The sequence below is a fragment of the Magnolia sinica genome, chromosome 3 (assembly GCF_029962835.1).
Source record: "Magnolia sinica isolate HGM2019 chromosome 3, MsV1, whole genome shotgun sequence".
In the NCBI taxonomy this organism is placed as follows: Eukaryota; Viridiplantae; Streptophyta; class Magnoliopsida; order Magnoliales; family Magnoliaceae; genus Magnolia; species Magnolia sinica.
In genome coordinates, this window is record NC_080575.1 from 125,247,709 (window position 1) to 125,265,878 (window position 18,170).

Here is an 18,170-nt window from a genome sequence, read left to right on the forward strand (position 1 = left end):
TACGAACGGTTCAAAGGAGATACACGTTACATGGGCCACAATGACGTGTTTACTATATCTTCACCGTTCATCTATTTTTAGAGATCATTTCGGAGCATTATCCAAAAAATGAATCATATCCAAAGATCACGTGGACCACACCATAAATAGTAGCAGATATCATGATTTTCACCGTTAAAAAATTTGTAAGGCCCACCATAACGTTTATTTTACATCCAATCTGTTTATGAGGTCTCAAGTACCTGAAAAAACATATTTCATAAGGGCACAAGCACATGCTTGAAGAGAAAAAACAAATTTCATATTCCTATAACCCTAAAAAGGGTTTTAATGGCAGACGTTCAATCTCCCTCTAGTGTTTGCAGGGTGGTCTAGTTGATGGTTAGGTTTGTCTTATTTTTTGTCTCAAGCATTAAAATGAGCTCGCCAACTGGATGGACGGTTTGGATATAACACATACCTCGTGATCAAGTCCATAAAACTTGCTAACGTTACTTGAGTCCGTCCGCTTCTCGCCTTATTCTTGCTAACTTTCTCAGTTTATCTCTCTCCAGCAGCAAAGTCCAGGCTCCGAAACCTCCTTCTCGCCTTCTTCTTCAACCGAAATAGAGAAGCAAATATAAAGAGAAAATCTATGATATAGAAAGATGGAGAGAGATAGAGTGATAGGGACGAGCTTAAGTGTACATTGGGCAGAATTTTTTGGCGCCGAGGCGAAAGCTTAGGCAGTAAAAGTAAAAACGAAACACACACACACACACACATACACTCTAATATATGCGGTCCGGATCGGGTCGGTCCGAATTGGATCCAATCGGATCGGGTCGGTTCGGAACAGGGATTATCCGAATTCGACCCGAAAATAATTCGGATATAGATTACACTATCCGATCCCGACCAATCTTGACCATCGGTTCTGTTCGAATCAGGTTGGATCGGGTCTGATCGGGCTGGATCCACCTGTTCGGGTATGAAATGCCCAGCTCTACTTGCCACATCCCTATTGAGAAAGATGGATAATTACGTATGTGAATAGTTATTACCCATTTACACGCTAATTACACTTGAGCCGAGCAATCAAAGAGGCCCTAAGCCTTCAATTTGCCTCTACTTGGGTCCATGCCCCAAAATAACTTATAAAAATGGATGTACAGCGTGTATAAACCCTTACATCACAGTAGCTTCCACAGAATCTTGTCTGGCCGGATTATAGCCCCAAGTGGGGCCAATCCGCTTTGCGCGACCTATTACAATGTCTCTGGATAATTCACTCCACACATCAGTTTCGTCAATTCAAGTACGAACTAAAAGAAAAGGGCAGATTTAAAACTAAAGTAAACCACACCAAGGGAAACCGTGACGATGGAACTCCCACCATTGAAATTTTGGTGGAGACCACTTATGTTTATATACCACCGGACGGTTCATATGGTTATTCCCACCGGCATGAACGAAAAACACAAATGGTATTCTGATTCAAAACTTCTCGTACCTTCTTAAAGGTTTCAACTACAGAGTTATTATTCACCACGGTCTATTTCTACTCGAGTTTTGGATCAGCCTCGTTTTCCTCCTGTTCGAGTGATGCCACAGTAACATTGTACTTAGCTTCCTACAGGGACTAGCCTACAACTTGCGTTGGGGTAAACCCGAATAAGACTACCCAGGCCAAGTTCCGACAGGTTCTGGTCATATTCTCAACAGCTTGGAGTAGGGGTGGCAATAGGCTGGGGCGAGTTACGTGGCCACGTAACGCCGGGGCTGGGTTAGACCTTTGAACACTTTACGTTGGCTTCCACCACCCCATGGATGGACCGGATTCATAGTACATGTGCCACTGTTTGTACGTTTTCTACGAATCGCCTAATCAATCTCTTCATCCCTCCTCGCGCGAGTCACTCAAGCCATTTTTTTCTTCATGTTTTAGAGGAAATTGGATTGCTTACTGAGTAAACTCAGTGGGGCCCACCTTCAATGTATGCGGTCTATCCACACTGTCCATCCGTTTTTCCATTTAATTTAAGTGATTGAGCCCAAAATTGAAGCATATTAAAACATCAAGTGGATCATACCACAGGAAAAGTGGGGATAATGATTTCCACCATTGAAACCTTTATAGGCCCCACATTGATGTTTATTTGTCATCCAACCTGTTCATAGGATCATAAATATACGAATGAACGGAAAACACAAATATAAGCTTGATCCAAAACTTATGTGGCCCCAAGAAATTTTCAACGGTAGAAGTTCAAGTCAATTGTTTCCCCTGGTGTGGCCCATTTTAATATTTTATATGCTTTATTATTACTCTCAAGCCCTAAAATTATATGGGAAAATGGATGGACGGAGCGGATAAAATACATAAATCATTGTGTACCTCACAGAATTACTCAGTAAGCAATCCGCTTCCGTTTTTAGAGAACTTGCACTTCCCACACGGCGCACGTTAAGTTGTCCCTCTCCCTCGCATAGCCTTCCATTTCCTTTATTCTCCCGCCATTTCATTCTCCGTCTAATTCGAATCGTCCCGCGCTCTTCTTCCACGCCGGACGACGACGCAGCCGCAACAGTAGAAGATACGTCACCACTATGCGCAGCCTATTAAAATACGCACATCCGCCCATTTTAGTCCACTCGCCAAAGACAACCTCATCTGATGAGGATTCCCATTTATGAATAGAGAACAAGCTTGCATGGTGTAACAACCACAACCACAACGACGACGACAACGAGAACAAAATGGGCGATGCGAAAAGATGGGCCGTAACCTACACCAGGCACCTTAAGCAGAAAAGGAAAGTCTACCAGGACGGCGCAATAGAGCTCCATGTCACATGCGGCAAGGTTAGTTTCACTTTTTTATACAAGCAGGGCCCATATATGGATGATCCAGATCGTCCAGTTGCCGGGCCACAACATGGATGGGCTACATCCCAAAAATCTCTCAGATTCCAAGGTCCTACCCCTCCAATCTCTGGCCTTCCCTTAGTTAAATGTGGACCATAGCGGTAGTTCTTTGCTCAACTGCCTCTTTGCAAGCCACTGATCGAAGGTTTAGATATCCTACTGCTGATCCCATCAAACGAATATTCTGGATCATCCAGCCACTGGCCCCGTTTGATACTGTACATATCCTTGGATTGGCAATTGTATAATTCCTCATTGTTGCAGCATTGTCATATGTCTGAGTAAGTGGGTTAGTCGCTTTCAGGTCCATGATAATAATGTAGGCTGTGTTTTGGATGTCCACAATTCAGAAAAATCACCCGTCACAGTTTGGGCGAACGATTTGGGTTGTGGGTTTGCTCCTCACAGACATGAGTTTGAGTCCCCTCCCCGTGGATTACCCGATGTACATGGTTGGCGGATGATTGTGTGCATCTGCAGGGAATAGTCTCACCTCAAAAGGGGGCGGGGACACCTTGTCATCATAAAAAAAAAAATAAATAAATAAATAAACAATTCAGGCAAATTGATTTCGTTTTTGGTCCCCAAATGGCACTTGTAATGGAGGTCCCAAACGCACCCAAAACATCAATTTTGGGCCATTCGTGGTGGGGATCTTTATGTCAGTGGTTGGGTCAAGTCTCATTACCCAAATCCAAAGACTTGGGTTGGGTCTGGTTTTCGATTGGGTTGTATGAAAATCGGTCAGGCTCGGGTTGATAAGTTCAGGTTGGGTTCGGGTTGAATCCATCCCAAACTAAGCCAACCCCTGTTGCATCCTAATATTCATGCAATTTGGTTTGGCTTTGTGTTTCCTTATGTTCCCTATGCTATTTTATTTCTGCTTTTTCTTTGGCCTTTTCTGGCTTTTAAATTTTTTGCTTTCTATATTCAGCTTATGCTTTACGACGATTTGGGGAAACTCTTAGAGAGCAGGTTCTTGAATAAGGATGAGGTGGTTGAATCTGGAGGAACATTGGAGTTTGATAATCATCTTGTTGACATTGGAGAAACTGAACGAAACTATAAGCCTTTAACAGATTTAAATGCTCAAGGAAGAGATAGGAAATCAGTTGATAAGGCCGGGGTGCTAGGACAGGAGGCTAGGAGCAGATCTTCTATTGGTAGCTTCTCAAACTTGTAACTGTATTAATTTGATGTGCCGTCACTTGCATAATGTATGCACATCATCATCATCATCATCATCTAAGCCTTATCCCAACCAGTGTTCGTGTTGTCGACGATTTGTCGATATTATCGCCGATAATATCGGTGTCGCTGCACTGGCGACACCGAAACCCCAAGTTTTCGTTTCTCTACAGAATATCGGCGAAATTTTTGGCGAAAACCCATTTTTCGGCGATATCATCGATAAAAATGGGTTCTCGCCGAGAATATCGGCATGGTGTGGCTGAAATAAAGGAAAAAAAAAAACTTCAATTTCACGATTTTCGTACCTGATTGGAACTCGGAAGAACAAAAGCCCTGTTAGGTAAGAAAAACCTACAAATTCCCCCCTTTTTTCCGATTGGAATATCGATGTCGCAATTTCGGCGAAAAATATGAAATTTTGCCGGATTTCACCTCGATTTGGGTCTAGTTTAGGGTTTTGAAACCCTCAGTCAAAAACCCCTTGGCGAGAAATCCTCTCGCTCTGATATTTTTGTGTTTAAAAAAAAAATTAAAAAAAAAAAAATTCGAGCCTCGGAAGCAGAAGCGGTTGTGTACCGAGGGAAGCGAAATGGCTGGTGTACCTAGCTGTAGCTGCTGTAGGTACGTGTCGTGCGAAGACGAGCACTGACGCTCCTCGAGCTCCAAGTTGTACGAACGGTTCAAAGGAGATCAAAGTTACATGAGCCCCACAGTGATGTGTTTATTATATCTACACCGTTCATCTATTTTTAGATATCATTTTAGAGCATTATGCAAAAGATGAATCATATCCAAAGATCATCTATACCACACCATAAATAGCAGCGTAGATAATGATTTTCACCGTTAAACAATTTTTAGAGCCCACCGTAACATTTATTTTACATCCAATCCGTTCATAAGGTCACAAATACCTGAATGAAGAGGAAAAACAAATTTCTTGTTCCAAAACTTCTGTGACCGCAAAAGGGTTATAATGGTAGACGTTCAATCCCCCACTGGTTTTTTCTGTGTGGTCCACTTGATAGTTGGATCTGTCTTATTTTTTGTCTCAAGCCTTAAGACGATATCGCCAAATGGATGTACGGTTTGGATATAATACATATATCATGGTGGGCCCAGGGAGCATTGACCAATAGCCACCTCTTTACTGGCAGCGTCGGTACAATCTGCATCCCCACGAATTGCCAAAGGGAAGCGGATTGGGTACGGCCCCGGTAACACCTAGCTATGGGGCCCACCGTAATGTAAAATTTTTATCCACGCTGTCCATCCATTTTGAAAAATCATTTTATGTGATGAGCCAAAAATGGGACAGATTGAATGCCCACATGAACCACACCATAGGAAACAGTGGGCACCGATTGCCTAACGCTGAAAACCTCTCGGGCCACAAAAGTTTTGGATCAAGGTCATGTGTATGTTTTTCTCATGGTGTGGTCCACTTGAGATTTGGAACTACTTCATTATTGGCCGTGCACTCAAATGAGTTGGCTAAAAGGATGGACTATATACATATATAACGCATACATTGAAATGGGCCCATAGTTAGGGTCCCACCCACATCCCTATCCTTGAAAAACTTGCTAGGGTCCACTGTATTGTTTTGTTGACCCTTCAAACTGTCAACGAGGTGTCATAAACTTAGAGAAATCTTTTAAAAAAAATAAAAAAATAAAAATAAAAAAAATAAAAAAAAATTCAATTTGAACCAAAACTTATGTGACCCACCATAAGTTTTCAATGGTCAATCACCACTGTTTCCTATGGTATGGTCCACATAAGATTGGGACCAACTTCATTTGTGGGATTGTGCATTAAAATGATCCAGAAAAATAGATGGACGGACATGGATATACAACACATTAAAATGGGCTCCATTAAATGAAAACTTATTATGTAATGCATTCTTTTTGTAATTTTTTTTATTCCTAAATATGCAAATATGTGCATTTAGGCATGTCTTGGAGTTTCACTGAAAAATTTCACTATTTTCTCCATGTTTCCCCCACGTTTTCCTTCATTTTTGGTTATCAGCGATATTAACGGCGATAACGATATAATATCTTTATCTCCGGCCAGCGAAACTTGTAGCGATACCGACAACTCGAACACTGATCCCAACTAACTGGGGCTGCCTACATGAATTCTTTTCTGCCGTTCCACTCTATCAAGGGCTATAGCTGCAATTAGACCATAGGTGATCAAGTTTTTTCTTACTGCCCACTCCCATGTCCTTTTGGGCCGTCCCCTTGCCCTTTTAGAGCCTTCAACTTGCACCAACTCACTCCTTAACCAATAGGTCTTCGTCTCTGTTGTGATGTAGGAAAATTAACCACTTGCTCTAAAAGCTCGAACTGATAGAGTATGGCAAATCAATCCCTCCCACCCCGAGTGTGCCCCTACATCCCACAGGCCAACCCACTCAAGCACAGTGTGAAAGTACCCCTATATTAATCATCCCCGGTGAGGAGTCTCGAACACGAGACATCCCGCTCTGATACCAATTTGATGCAGGACAATTAATCACTTGCTCTAAAAGCTCAAACTGATAGATCATGGCGAACAATCCCTTCTCATAGCCCAGGCCCCACATCCCCCCTGGTGGGCCCCACTTCACATGGGTTCTGCTTCACACGAGGTGGGGCCTATCTCACATGGGCCGCCCACCCCGAGTGTGCCCCTGCATCCACAGGCCACCCCACTCAAGCCCGGTGTGAAAATGCCCCTGCATTATGTTACACATGACCAAACCATCTAAGAATACTTTCTCTCTGCTTATTACATATTGGTGCTATAGTTCCCTCCACTGCATTCATTTTTAGTTCTATCCTTTTTTTCTTTCATCCATTTCAATATCGTCATTTCTGTTACACATCCTGTGAACACATGCACTTCTTTCACTTGCATTTTTCTATGGTCATTACATCTGCTGAACTTCCTTTTCTTTTAAGAGAGCAAAACGATGGTATCGCAAAACATTGGAGCATCACAGAATCACCCAAATGTGACACATAACACTATTAGAGGTTAATCTGTTGGAAATCTATTTCTCTCTGCATTTAATGCATGCAACATTTGGATCTCTCTAAGGCCCTTCTGTGTCTGGTTAGTCTTATTTTATTGCAAAGGATACATTTATTTCAGCTATATGCTCGCTAGTTTTTATTTAATGTATTTCTTCATTTCAGTGCACAAAAAGGGCGAATTGCATAGTTTTGGAGCAACTCAGACCACTGTAAGAGGTTGGTATGTGAATGTACTATTTGCACTTGGATTTTGGTGCATTCAGCTTCTGATCACTGATGCCCCTCTCTTTATCTATATATTTTGTATATTTATTCCTAGCACAGCCCTTTTATCTCACTTGTCATACATATATGGTAGTGTGGCAAATTGTGCAATCAAGTGTTTAAAGCAGTTTAGTCCTTTCTTATGTTTAGCTTGTGTTATCATGAAGGAAGCATTTCTCTTCTGTCATCTGTAATACTATTTCACCTTCAGGGAACAAACAGACCAAATTGCAAAACAGTGGAGTGCTGCAGAATCATCCAAATGCTACACAGACAACTGTACGAGGTAGACAGTGAAAAATTGTTGCATTCTCCACTAAGCTATCATGAATCCAAAACCTGTTCTTTTAGAAGGTTTGGTTTATGGTTCTTGGCTTATTACATTCCATTTTGTATGTCCCCGGAGTAAGTGATGATTAATGGTAGTTGTAATGGCTTGAGGAGATTCAACTTGTCAAGCCATTCCTTTGGACTAGGTGCAGCCAAACAAAGGAACATCCAATGGCTTATATGCTTCTAACTTCTTTTCCGTGGCCTTTGAAGCCATAAACTCCATTCCTAGTTAGCTGTAGGTGCATTCTCTCTATCCTTTTTTTTTGTACGTTTTCCCATCTTGTGCAGAATGGCATTCCTTGTACACCACGCAAATAACTCAAAAGGCCAAGAAGTATCACGATGGCATCCTGCGACTCTCGTTCTGTGGTTCACATGGGAAACAGGTCAGTTTATGTTACTTTTACATTCCCTGCCAATAAAGCTCTTGTAATGTCCTTTGTGAGACCTAATTGCAGATCTGATCATCCAGCTAATTTGAAAATGTGATTAGTACTGATTGCTAAATGCTTGTGGATTTAGCTTTATGAGTATGAATTCGCCCATATGGTGCTGTAATGATCAGAACTAGTTAATGTCCAATTGATAAATGTCACCCTCAAGGCATTCTTGGTAATATCATTTCTTGAACTATTTTATTGACATGTCTAAAACAATTGCAAGTGTGGAATAGCATGTTTATACTCTGCTGTTGCTCCCAATTCGATACATGTGGGACCCAAGGTTTGGTGTTCCAGCCTGTTAATCAGATGGCTTCACTGTGAGTGTGAATGGGAAATGCTCCAAACAACCCCTGATTGGATGATTCTAACCCTTAGATTGGTGGTATACAGACCAAAAAAAAAAAAAAAAACAATGGTCCACATTCAATCAGAAGAGGCCATACATCCATTTTTCTGGTCTTTTTGGGACATTTTCCGTCCAGAGTGAATCTCATTTGTTCTGTATCACCAAAATCATTCCTCACTCTTGTATGGAATTGGGAGCCAGCAAAAGTTCCTCAAGTCAGATAATTGCTTCTGACATCATTAGTTAATTGAGAATGTATCCGTAACCATGGTATGCCACAAACTTATTCCAATGATTCTAAAGAATCTATAGCTCAAAAAAAAGAAAAAAAAGAAAAAAAAAAAAGGATTTTCGAGAATACTAATGAATTTGACTTCTGACTTGTTTTTTCTGTCTTAAATCCGACGAATATTTGTAAATATTGAAGGAAATCCGTGAACCATAGTACCTGGTTTTTTCATGTATTAATTAATGTTATTGTATGGTTTCAGAAATGCATTGTGCTTCTATTCTGCCATCTTTCTAATGTTTTCTGTATATATCCAGGTTTTTCTTTATGATGACTGTGGGAAACTCTTAGACAGCAGGTTTCTGAAGAAAGATGAGATGGTTGAATCCGGACTAACACTGGCATTCGTGGCTCATCTTGTTGAAATTGGAGAACCTAAGGAACTTTGTAAGCCTTTAAAGGATGTAGATCCTCAAGTAAGAGAGTCCAAAACAATTGAAAAGAATGGGATGGAAGGACAAAAGGCAAGAAACAGTTTTTCTGCTGGTACTTATTCTTAAAACTTGTATTGGTATTCGGTTCATACTTTGTTATGCACAACTCATGTGGCATTTTATGTTGTTTACATTCACATGGAGTTCCTTCTCTTAAGAGAACAAAAGGGCCGAATGGCTAAACAATGGGGTACAGCAAAATCATTCAAACACTGCACAAATCAGTGGAAGAAGTCAGGCTTGCATGCAGCATTTGACTCTGATTACTAGTCTTCCCTTTATTCTTGAAGTTATGTTGGTATCTGCTTGATGCTTTCTGACAGATGTTTTGTGCATTTCTTTCCAAAATTTCAAATTTCATTTACTTTTTTTTTTTTTTTAATGATTGTTTATATGAACTTGAATTTCCTCCTCTTCAGAGAACAAAAGGATTGAATTGCAACAACGCATTGTCTCATCACAGAGTTGTCCGGATGCAACGCAGAACCATGTAAGAAAATAGTCCATTGTCTCTCATGCTAGATCTGTTGCATGTAGTTAAATTCTTATACATTCTTATTTTGGATTGTATATTCATGAACTGGTTATATCAATGGGAAAGAATGTGTTTGTTCTTTTGTAGTTAAGTGGTTAAGGATACTTTAGACCTTGTTTGGTTAGTCTCACATTGTGGTCGATGATATTTTTGTTTTTATTTTTAAAAAAAAATCCTATATAGATTCTTATTAATTGTACAAAGACTTCTTGCAATTCTGAGCACAAAAATGAATTACAGAACTATGGAGCACCAAACAGTCATCTGAACATAACGGACACCAGTGTAAAAGGTTTGTCTCTGAACATTTTATCTGTGCCGACAATTTTTTTTTTTTTTTTATAGATAATAAAAAATTTGTTAGCCAGCAAAAAACACAAAACAAACAAAAACCAATAGGCATCTGTTGCATGCATCATTTCATTGGCAATATCCACAAACACCTTCCATCTTACTGAGTTGATTATTGCTTTGCATATTAGTAAGGTGTCTTATTTGTCCCGTGTTAACTCGCTACACCAATTAATGACCCTCTTTTCCTCTTCCTTCTTTTGTAGATTGGTTTCACTTGTGGTTGCACAGAGTTTGAGGGGAAAAGGCAGGAGATATGTGTGTGTGAGTGGGGAAGTGTCTTTTAAAATGTTGCCAAATATAAAATAAATGGCTTGGAAGCAGGAGAGGTAGCTCAACCCTGAAGCATGAGTGGCACCGGTTCCTATAACTAATATTTAACCTTGAGATTCAGGCAGCTAATTCTCTTGTAGCTCAAATTTTGGGAGTCTTCTAGAAAATTTTCCAAATATTTGATGGTAATTTCTGTTTTACTCACACTCAATACAAGCCAACTAAGATTATAAGTAATAAGGTTAAGAACTTCTATAAGAAAATTATGCGGGCTTTTCCCGATTTTATAATTCAAACTAGTTTCCCGATTTGGGCCAGTACTATTATAATTCGTAGCTCGAATTTATCTCTCTGGGGCATACGCTGAAAGTCAGACCACTGGATGATCGATGGCTAGGAAAGTCAAACAGGTAGCTGATATTCAATGAGCAATGTCCTCTAATTGGAAGTTACAATCATTTGACCACTGATTTTTTGGGTGTGGCCTATCCTGGTAGAGATGAACTGTCTGGATCAGGTGAAAATATGCCACATGTGTAGAGATAGATTGCTTAATAGATATATACATTTGACACTGTAGACTAGCCCTAGTCTGAATTATTAATACATTCACTGACACTTCCTTTGCACTCCTAGCCTTTGCCACTGCCAATCCCACATTTTGGCTCCTGCCTTACTCCTGGTTAGTAAGCTTTGACGTTACTGTAACCTAAACAAAGAAACAGCCAACCACCTGGATGTTTAATACTCCTGTTGATGGTCTTTGAAGATTCAAGCTTCGTGTGCGTTTTTACCATGCACATGTTCTCTCTTTATTGTTGTTTATGCACTTTCTTCCATCCTATGCAGAATGGCATGCCTTGTACACCACACAAATTACTCAGAAGGCCAAGAAATATCATGATGGCATCCTGCAACTTTCATGTTGTGGTTCCCATGGAAAACAGGTTAGCGCACCTGAGTTTTATTCTCCTTGCAATTGAGTTCTTATATTATCCTCTGGTAAGACCCATCTGACCCTCTGGTCTTCCTTCTAGTTTGATAATGAGAGAAGTGTTGGAGGTTTTGAGAAACTTACTTGGATTTCTAAAAGTTTGTGAATGTAGCTTTAGGACTCTAAATGCCCCCAAAATGCAATTCAGCATATCTCGAGGGATCAGAAACGGTTAATGTTTACACGAATAAGTATAACATCTCAGTGTGTTTTCTGATGATGTTAGTCCATTGAAATGCCTGTAACAAATACATGGTCATACTTAAGCATGTTTGGATATGACCAATTCCATGGAAATCATGGAAATGGAATGAAAAAAAAAAGGTTTTCAAGAAAAGGGAGGATTCTACAAAGCAATCGTTGCACTTTAACATAGTTTGGATTAGACACCGGGTTACCTTTATTGCACAAATATGAAGTTTCCACTTCCTATCCCAATAGGACCCCCAGAAAATGGAATTCATGTTCCAATAGTCCTCATGGAAATAATCATTGCCTAATCATTACCTTTTCTTTTCTTTCCCCTTGAAATACATGTATCCAAACATGGCATAAGGAGGGTAATGTGAAGGAGCCATTTTTCTAGCATGCATTCTAATTTTCCAACTGCTTGAAGAATTTCAGGTTATTTTGTTAAGTGGAGATGGAAATATCCTGAGCAGTAAATACATCATATCATCTGAACATGTGCGAACTGGAAGTACATATGAGTTACCAAGTTATCTGGTTGACATTGGCGAGCCACGGACTTCTCGGGGAGGTATAACCGTATAAGCCAGCTTAAGGAACCAAAGTTTCATGGTCTCCTTTTATTTATAATACCTGAGATACTACTACTCTCTGAGGCATCTCTGTTGGGTATTTCACACATTCCATTATCGATGATGAATATTTTTTTCAGAAGATGATCCACGTTTGAAATAGGAAAAAAGGCATTAAACTTAATAATGTTATCTCTGTTTTTAACTTATTGCACAACAAAAAAATTTATTGGCTTTTAACGTTCACAAAAATATGATGAATATATTGCTTGAATGTGCAGGAAACCTCAAAAATGATACTTCTTCGGGGCCAGTTGAGGGTTCAAATTCTAGCAGCTCAAATTTCCGCAAGTTCACCAGTGGTGGGAAGGCTCCTAGAAACAAGCTGTTACGTGATGGTTCGTCTGTTTCTCAGTGCATGTTATTGACATCAGCAACAAATCTTCAAATCACATACATTTAGATAAACTTGAGTTTCCTTTGCTGTGATTGAAGATTTTACCATGTTATCGAGATTGGATAATGTTAATTTTGTTTTTCCGAGTACCATACTACCATGATGTGTTTCTAATTCTAGTTTCCCCCTTTTTCAGCCTGCCAGATCCTGTCCATTCTTAAAAAACCAATTGCTCAAGAGAGTCTTTGCCCCAGAAAATTGCGAATGGAGCAGGCCTATCCTTCCCAATCTTCAGATTTGCTTCAATCTAGTCTTCAGGGTACGCTTCCAGGACACAAATCGCCAGGGATAAAAGATCCAAAGAGAAATGCAGAAGACAACCGTGGGGATGATTTTCAAAATAATGAAGAAGAAAGTACTACTAAAATGAGGAGTGATCTCTTGCAATTCAGAGCTGCTCAGGTGATCCTATCTTCGGACTTTACCAACTTGATGGATCCTGAATATAGAGAGGAACTACCGCCAGATAGTTGTTCTGCTTCATCCAATGCATTTCCTGGGTATGTACATAATGCAATATCTCCAAGATATGAACTGGGTATCCTATCAGTCACCATGCAAACACGCATTTCGAAGAACAAATTTAAAATCTAAAGAATGTGGAAGACATACATACAGGCATATAATTGTATTTTATCCAAATCAGGCATTTGAGTTTGGTTTTTGGAAATGATTTGAATCCCTTGAGCACCTCATTTGACTGCATTTGTCTACAGAGCTTTACACTGTTAAGGTCCAACTCTTATAGTATACATTGAAGCTCCAATTCGATTACCATCATCATAATCATCATCATCATCATCTAAGCCTTATCCTAATTAATTGGGCTCGGCTACATGAATCCTGTTTCGCCATCCCACCCTATCAAGGACCATACCTTCAGTTAGTATAGGATCATCAAGTCTTTTCTTGCTACCTCCATCCTTGTCTTTTTGGGCCTTCTTCTTGCTCTTATAGAGCCTTCAACTTGTACCAACTCACTTATTCTGACTGGGGCAGTTCTTGGTTTCTGTTGCACATGACCAAATCATCTAAGTCTACTTTCCTCTCATCTTATTACCTATTGGTGCTGCTCCTATGTTCCCTCGAATGCAGCCATTTTTAAATCTTTCCTTCATTGGCTTGCCACTCATCCATCTCAACATCCTCATTTCAGGTACACGTCCTATGAACGTGTTGTTCTTTAACTGCCCAACATGCTGCCCATAAAAGCATGGCTGGTCTTATAGCTATCCAATAAAATTTCCCTCTCAGTTTGGGTGGTACACAACAATGTTGAAGCTCCAATTTGATAATTTTCTTTTTAATTCCTCTATTGTCAGAGAAATGCTTAAATACATGTGTATTTATGTATTGGGGTCCTCACCTGCAAGTATTGATTACAATGGCGTTTTTACTTCAGTGCAGCAGCATCAGGCATTTCAAAAACCAAATTAGATGGGGAGTATATTGACAAAAGCACCACTCACCAAGATATGCCTATCGACTCATCTCAGGTTTCAGTTATTATTACTTGTGATTCACCTGAAGATGATCAAATACATCGCATGAAACCATCTACGACACCAAACAGTATAGGGAATAGCGCCTCTAGAGAACTACCTGATTGCTCCAATGAGAATGTGCAAGTCCAGAAAAATCTTGGATTAACTAGCTCAGAAAGCAAGCATCACCTCAATGATGAAAGTATTAGTGCTGATTCAAGTAGTGAGATTCCTGGTAAGTAGTTCTAGTCTTCGTGGGTTCCATTTACAGTCCTGTGAGCCTTTTATACATGTCTGATTTCCTTCTAAAGCTTGTTGAGCATCATGTGGAATGTGGTAGCTTTTTATGAACCTTTAACGAGCAGCTGACATAAAGGGATGTTTCAACAGAATCCTGTGGCGGTGCAGTGCAGATTATCGAGGATGTGAAAGATGAAATCCCCAACCAGGTTCAAGGCTCAGCACTCTCTATCATAGTTGCAAAATTCGAATTTAGGAAAAATGAGCGAGGAATTATTCGTGAATCATGAAAATCCAGCAAATAAAATAAAAATAAAAATCTCTCGGCTTATTATTCCATCTTTCTTCCTTATTGTTGTGCTCCCATCCTATGTAGTATTGGGTGGTGGAATGGGGTAAAAACAAGTTCTACATTGTTACTATATTTTGGAGTGCTCTTTCTTCTTTTGCATTTTTCACTTCATGAGTTATTCAAGCAAGTCTTTTGTTTCTCTTTTATTTATTTTTTTTCTTCCTAACTTCTGCAGAAATTGGAGAATTTTTCAAAAAGTCGAAGAATTTCATTACTATGCTCCCTACCTTGATTAGATGCCTTTCTGCTTGTATCTTTCTCACTGGTTTTCAATTATGTTTAATATCCTGTGCAAACCCACTTGCTCCATTATCACACTTCTCCCATTTGTCGAACCTATGTTGAACATCTTCTCTAGAATAAAAACTTCAATTTCAATCTGTTTGATTCCCATTTCTGCAATCTTAAAAGATCATCTCAGTTCATTGACTTTGTTTCATATCGGGCATTGTTTTATTGCAGGTTTGCGTGGGCAATATGGAGCCAGACTATCAGAGATTGGATGAAGCTTCGTTCCTTTCAGGTTCCTCATTGAGTTTTAGTGGCCCATCCACTCACGATGCAACCAATACAGAAAAGGAGAGATCTGAGGAGTTCAAGACCTTATCTGAGAAAAGCATGGACATGGATGACTTCCCAAGTTTTGATCTGGGAATATGAACATGGGGCCCAGCTTCAGAGCTGATGTCATGCCTTTGTTGTATGGCTAAGGTGGAAAGGAGCATATTGGTCACACTAAAGAAAGGCCATTTGTGGAGCTGGGAATACTTTTCTATGATGTTTAGCTAAGACATATCTTTGCTTGCATTGTGCCTACAGGTGCTGTAAAAGGAGATAATGATGGTAGCGACAACAATGATGATGATGATGGCTGATATCCAGCCCCATGCTTTAGTGGGCAGGATACAAGGATGCAACTTGCAAGGATAGGATCCAACTTGCAAAATTACTTGGGAAACTCCTATAATGCAATCATCATCATTGCCATCATCTAAGCCTTATCGCAACTAATTGGGTTAGCTCTATGAATCTTGTTCTACCATTCCACTCTATTAATGGCCAAACCTTTAGTTAGACCATAGGTCATTAAGTCTTTTCTTACCACTTTCATTTACACCCTTTTGGGCCTTCCCCTTGCCCTTTTAGAATCTTCAACTTGTGCTATAGTCTATATCAACTAACTCATAAGCGTTGTGATTCTTGGTCTCCATATATAACCAAACGATTTTAAGTCTATTTTCCCTCATCTTATTATCTATTGGTGCTACGCCTAAATTTCCTAAATGCATTCATTTCTAATTCTATCCTTCATCTTGCCACTCATCCATCTCAACATCCTCATTTCAGCTACACTCATCGTATAAGCATGTTGTTCCGTAACTATCTAACATTTTGTTCCAAAAAGCATGGCCAATCTTATAGCTATCCTATAAAATGTCTCCTTTAGTTTGAATGGTACATGACGATCACATAAAACTCCAAATGCACATCTCCAATTATTCCACTCAGCATAAATTTTATAGGCAACATATTTCTCAATCTCTCCACTCTCATGAATTATTGACCCAAGGTATCAAAAGTGGTTATTTTGGAAAACTTCTGATCTATAATCTTAACAAATTCTTTGTTCCCACTCTTGTTGTTACTAAAATTGCACACCATATACTTTGTTTTAGTCAAACTATTATTAAATCCTTTATTTTCTATAGTACCTTTTCTTGAATCGAGCTGTGTTTATGCCCTCCTTGTCTGGTTAATCAAAACTATGTCATATGCAAATAATATATGCCATGGGATCTCTTCTTGCAAATGCCTTGTTAACTCATCCATATCCAATGTGAAAAGGTGAGGGTTCAATGCCAACCCTTGGTACAAGCCTACAATAATTAGGAACTCACCTGTCTCTTTACTAGTGCTCTTCACATTTGTTACTGCTCTCTCATACATGCTCCCTTATACATACCCTAAATCATATCAATATATCCTCTTCAAACTCATTTCTTTCCTAGTGTCATGCAACTTACTTGTCTAGGGATCCTATCTTAAGCTTTCTATAAGTCAATATAGACCACATGGAGATCCTTTCACCTCTCTCTATATTTCTCCATCAATTTTTTAAGTAGGAAAATAGCTTTAGTGGTGGACCTCCCTATCATGAAACTAATCAATTTTCTAATATTGTCCCATGCCATAGTTTTGCTCAATCACGCTCATAAAGTTTTATAGTATAGCTCATACGTTTAATTCAATAATAGTTAGTGCACTTTGTAGTTCTCCTTTATTTTTATAGAAAGAAGGTTCTTTTCCTCCATTTGTTTGGCATTTTCTTTGATCTTGCAATCTTATTGAACAACTTTGTCAATCAAAATAACTATTATCTTCCATACACTTCCAAACCTTTTTTGGTACCCCATTTGGTTTGAGGGCCTTTCCTGTTTTCATCCATCTTAAAGCTTTTTTCACTTCAGATATCCTAATCTTACAGAAGTATTTATGGTCTTCGACATCATTTGAGTTTATGCTTCCTTATATCCTTATGCTTTGAGAGTGGTTGTCATTTAGGCCTAGTTTGGATCGAAAGTCATTTTGTTTCAACTGCTTATGCTTCCAGTAGTTGATCTCCATTATTAAGGCCACGAATAAAATTTTGGTAAATAACGTACTTATCAGCCAAAAAGCAGAAAACCCTTTCAAAAAAATCCCTCTTGAAAAAACCCCATCCAATGTAATAAAAAAATTTCTCCAAATTGAAACCCTAGCTCTAGAATGAAGAAAGAGAGGTTTCTTCTTCAATTTCAAAATTTCTCCCTCTTTTGTTGTCAAAAAGCCCTAAACTAGAGTAATAGTAGCCGTTCAATCATCCACTTTATCTGATCAAAACCATTGAAAAAAATGAAAAAATCATTGAACAAAGGGAAGAAGGGAGGAAGAGACACACACAGAGACCTAGGTCACAACGGCGAAAGAGGTCTTCTTTTCAACTATAATAGAAAAGCAATCTTTTTTTGCTTTAGTGTATAAGCCATCTTAAGGTGTTCAACACCTCTTAAATGGCATGTTATCAAACCAACTTACATAAGCTACTGATTTGTTGTTGTCAGCCAAATCTATAGCTCATTAATGTGTATCCAAATGCGGCCTCAAAATTTCTGAAAACAGCTTCTCAACTTTTCATTGATCTTATCATCTTTTACCAATACCCTTAAGTTATTGCTCTTAATGTATCTAACATGATTGAAGTTCTGGTACATTCTCTCATTTTCCAAGTTTAAAGACCTTTCTCACATTCTAATCTTTAATCTAGTGTAAAGATAACCATAAGCATTAAATGTAGACTTACTACTTTTTTACTAATCTTTTTGGCATTTCTCTTTGACGATGCAAATAAATATTTGAATTGAGATAACTATTGATTTTATCTCTACAATATATAACACTAGAGAGCATGATAAGGATTTTAAACTGAAAATAAGGGTATTAGACTAAT

The 18,170-nt window shown here is 39.1% G+C and overlaps 1 protein-coding gene across 4 annotated transcripts; it reads left to right on the top strand.

Moving 5' to 3' along the window:
- The first annotated feature begins 2,443 nt into the window (after positions 1 to 2,443).
- Positions 2,444 to 15,490, top strand: LOC131241170 (uncharacterized). 4 transcript variants are annotated; one of them, XM_058239877.1, is made up of 16 exons: positions 2,444 to 2,844; positions 3,842 to 4,070; positions 7,053 to 7,127; positions 7,290 to 7,343; positions 7,603 to 7,677; positions 8,013 to 8,110; positions 9,060 to 9,288; positions 9,656 to 9,726; positions 9,955 to 10,063; positions 11,245 to 11,342; positions 12,014 to 12,149; positions 12,432 to 12,548; positions 12,744 to 13,107; positions 14,010 to 14,326; positions 14,482 to 14,540; positions 15,146 to 15,490. In XM_058239877.1, exons 1-16 carry the CDS (start codon positions 2,740 to 2,742, stop codon positions 15,341 to 15,343), a joined length of 2,334 nt encoding a protein of 777 aa, XP_058095860.1. In that variant the 5' UTR covers positions 2,444 to 2,739; the 3' UTR covers positions 15,344 to 15,490. The 4 variants fall into 4 exon arrangements, with proteins under 4 accessions (XP_058095860.1, XP_058095862.1, XP_058095861.1 ...); XM_058239878.1 differs by having other exon boundaries at positions 2,446 to 2,844; positions 10,012 to 10,063; XM_058239879.1 differs by lacking the exon at positions 7,053 to 7,127 and having other exon boundaries at positions 2,445 to 2,844.
- Positions 15,491 to 18,170: the final 2,680 nt, after the last annotated feature.

Coding starts and splice junctions, on each gene's coding strand:
- LOC131241170 (XM_058239877.1), top strand. CDS start 2,740: ATGGGCGATGCGAAAAGATGGGCCGTAACCTACACCAGGCACCTTAAG. Junction 7,678..8,012: donor TACACAGACAACTGTACGAG/GTAGACAGTGAA, acceptor CATCTTGTGCAG/AATGGCATTCCTTGTACACC. Junction 11,343..12,013: donor GTGGTTCCCATGGAAAACAG/GTTAGCGCACCT, acceptor GAAGAATTTCAG/GTTATTTTGTTAAGTGGAGA.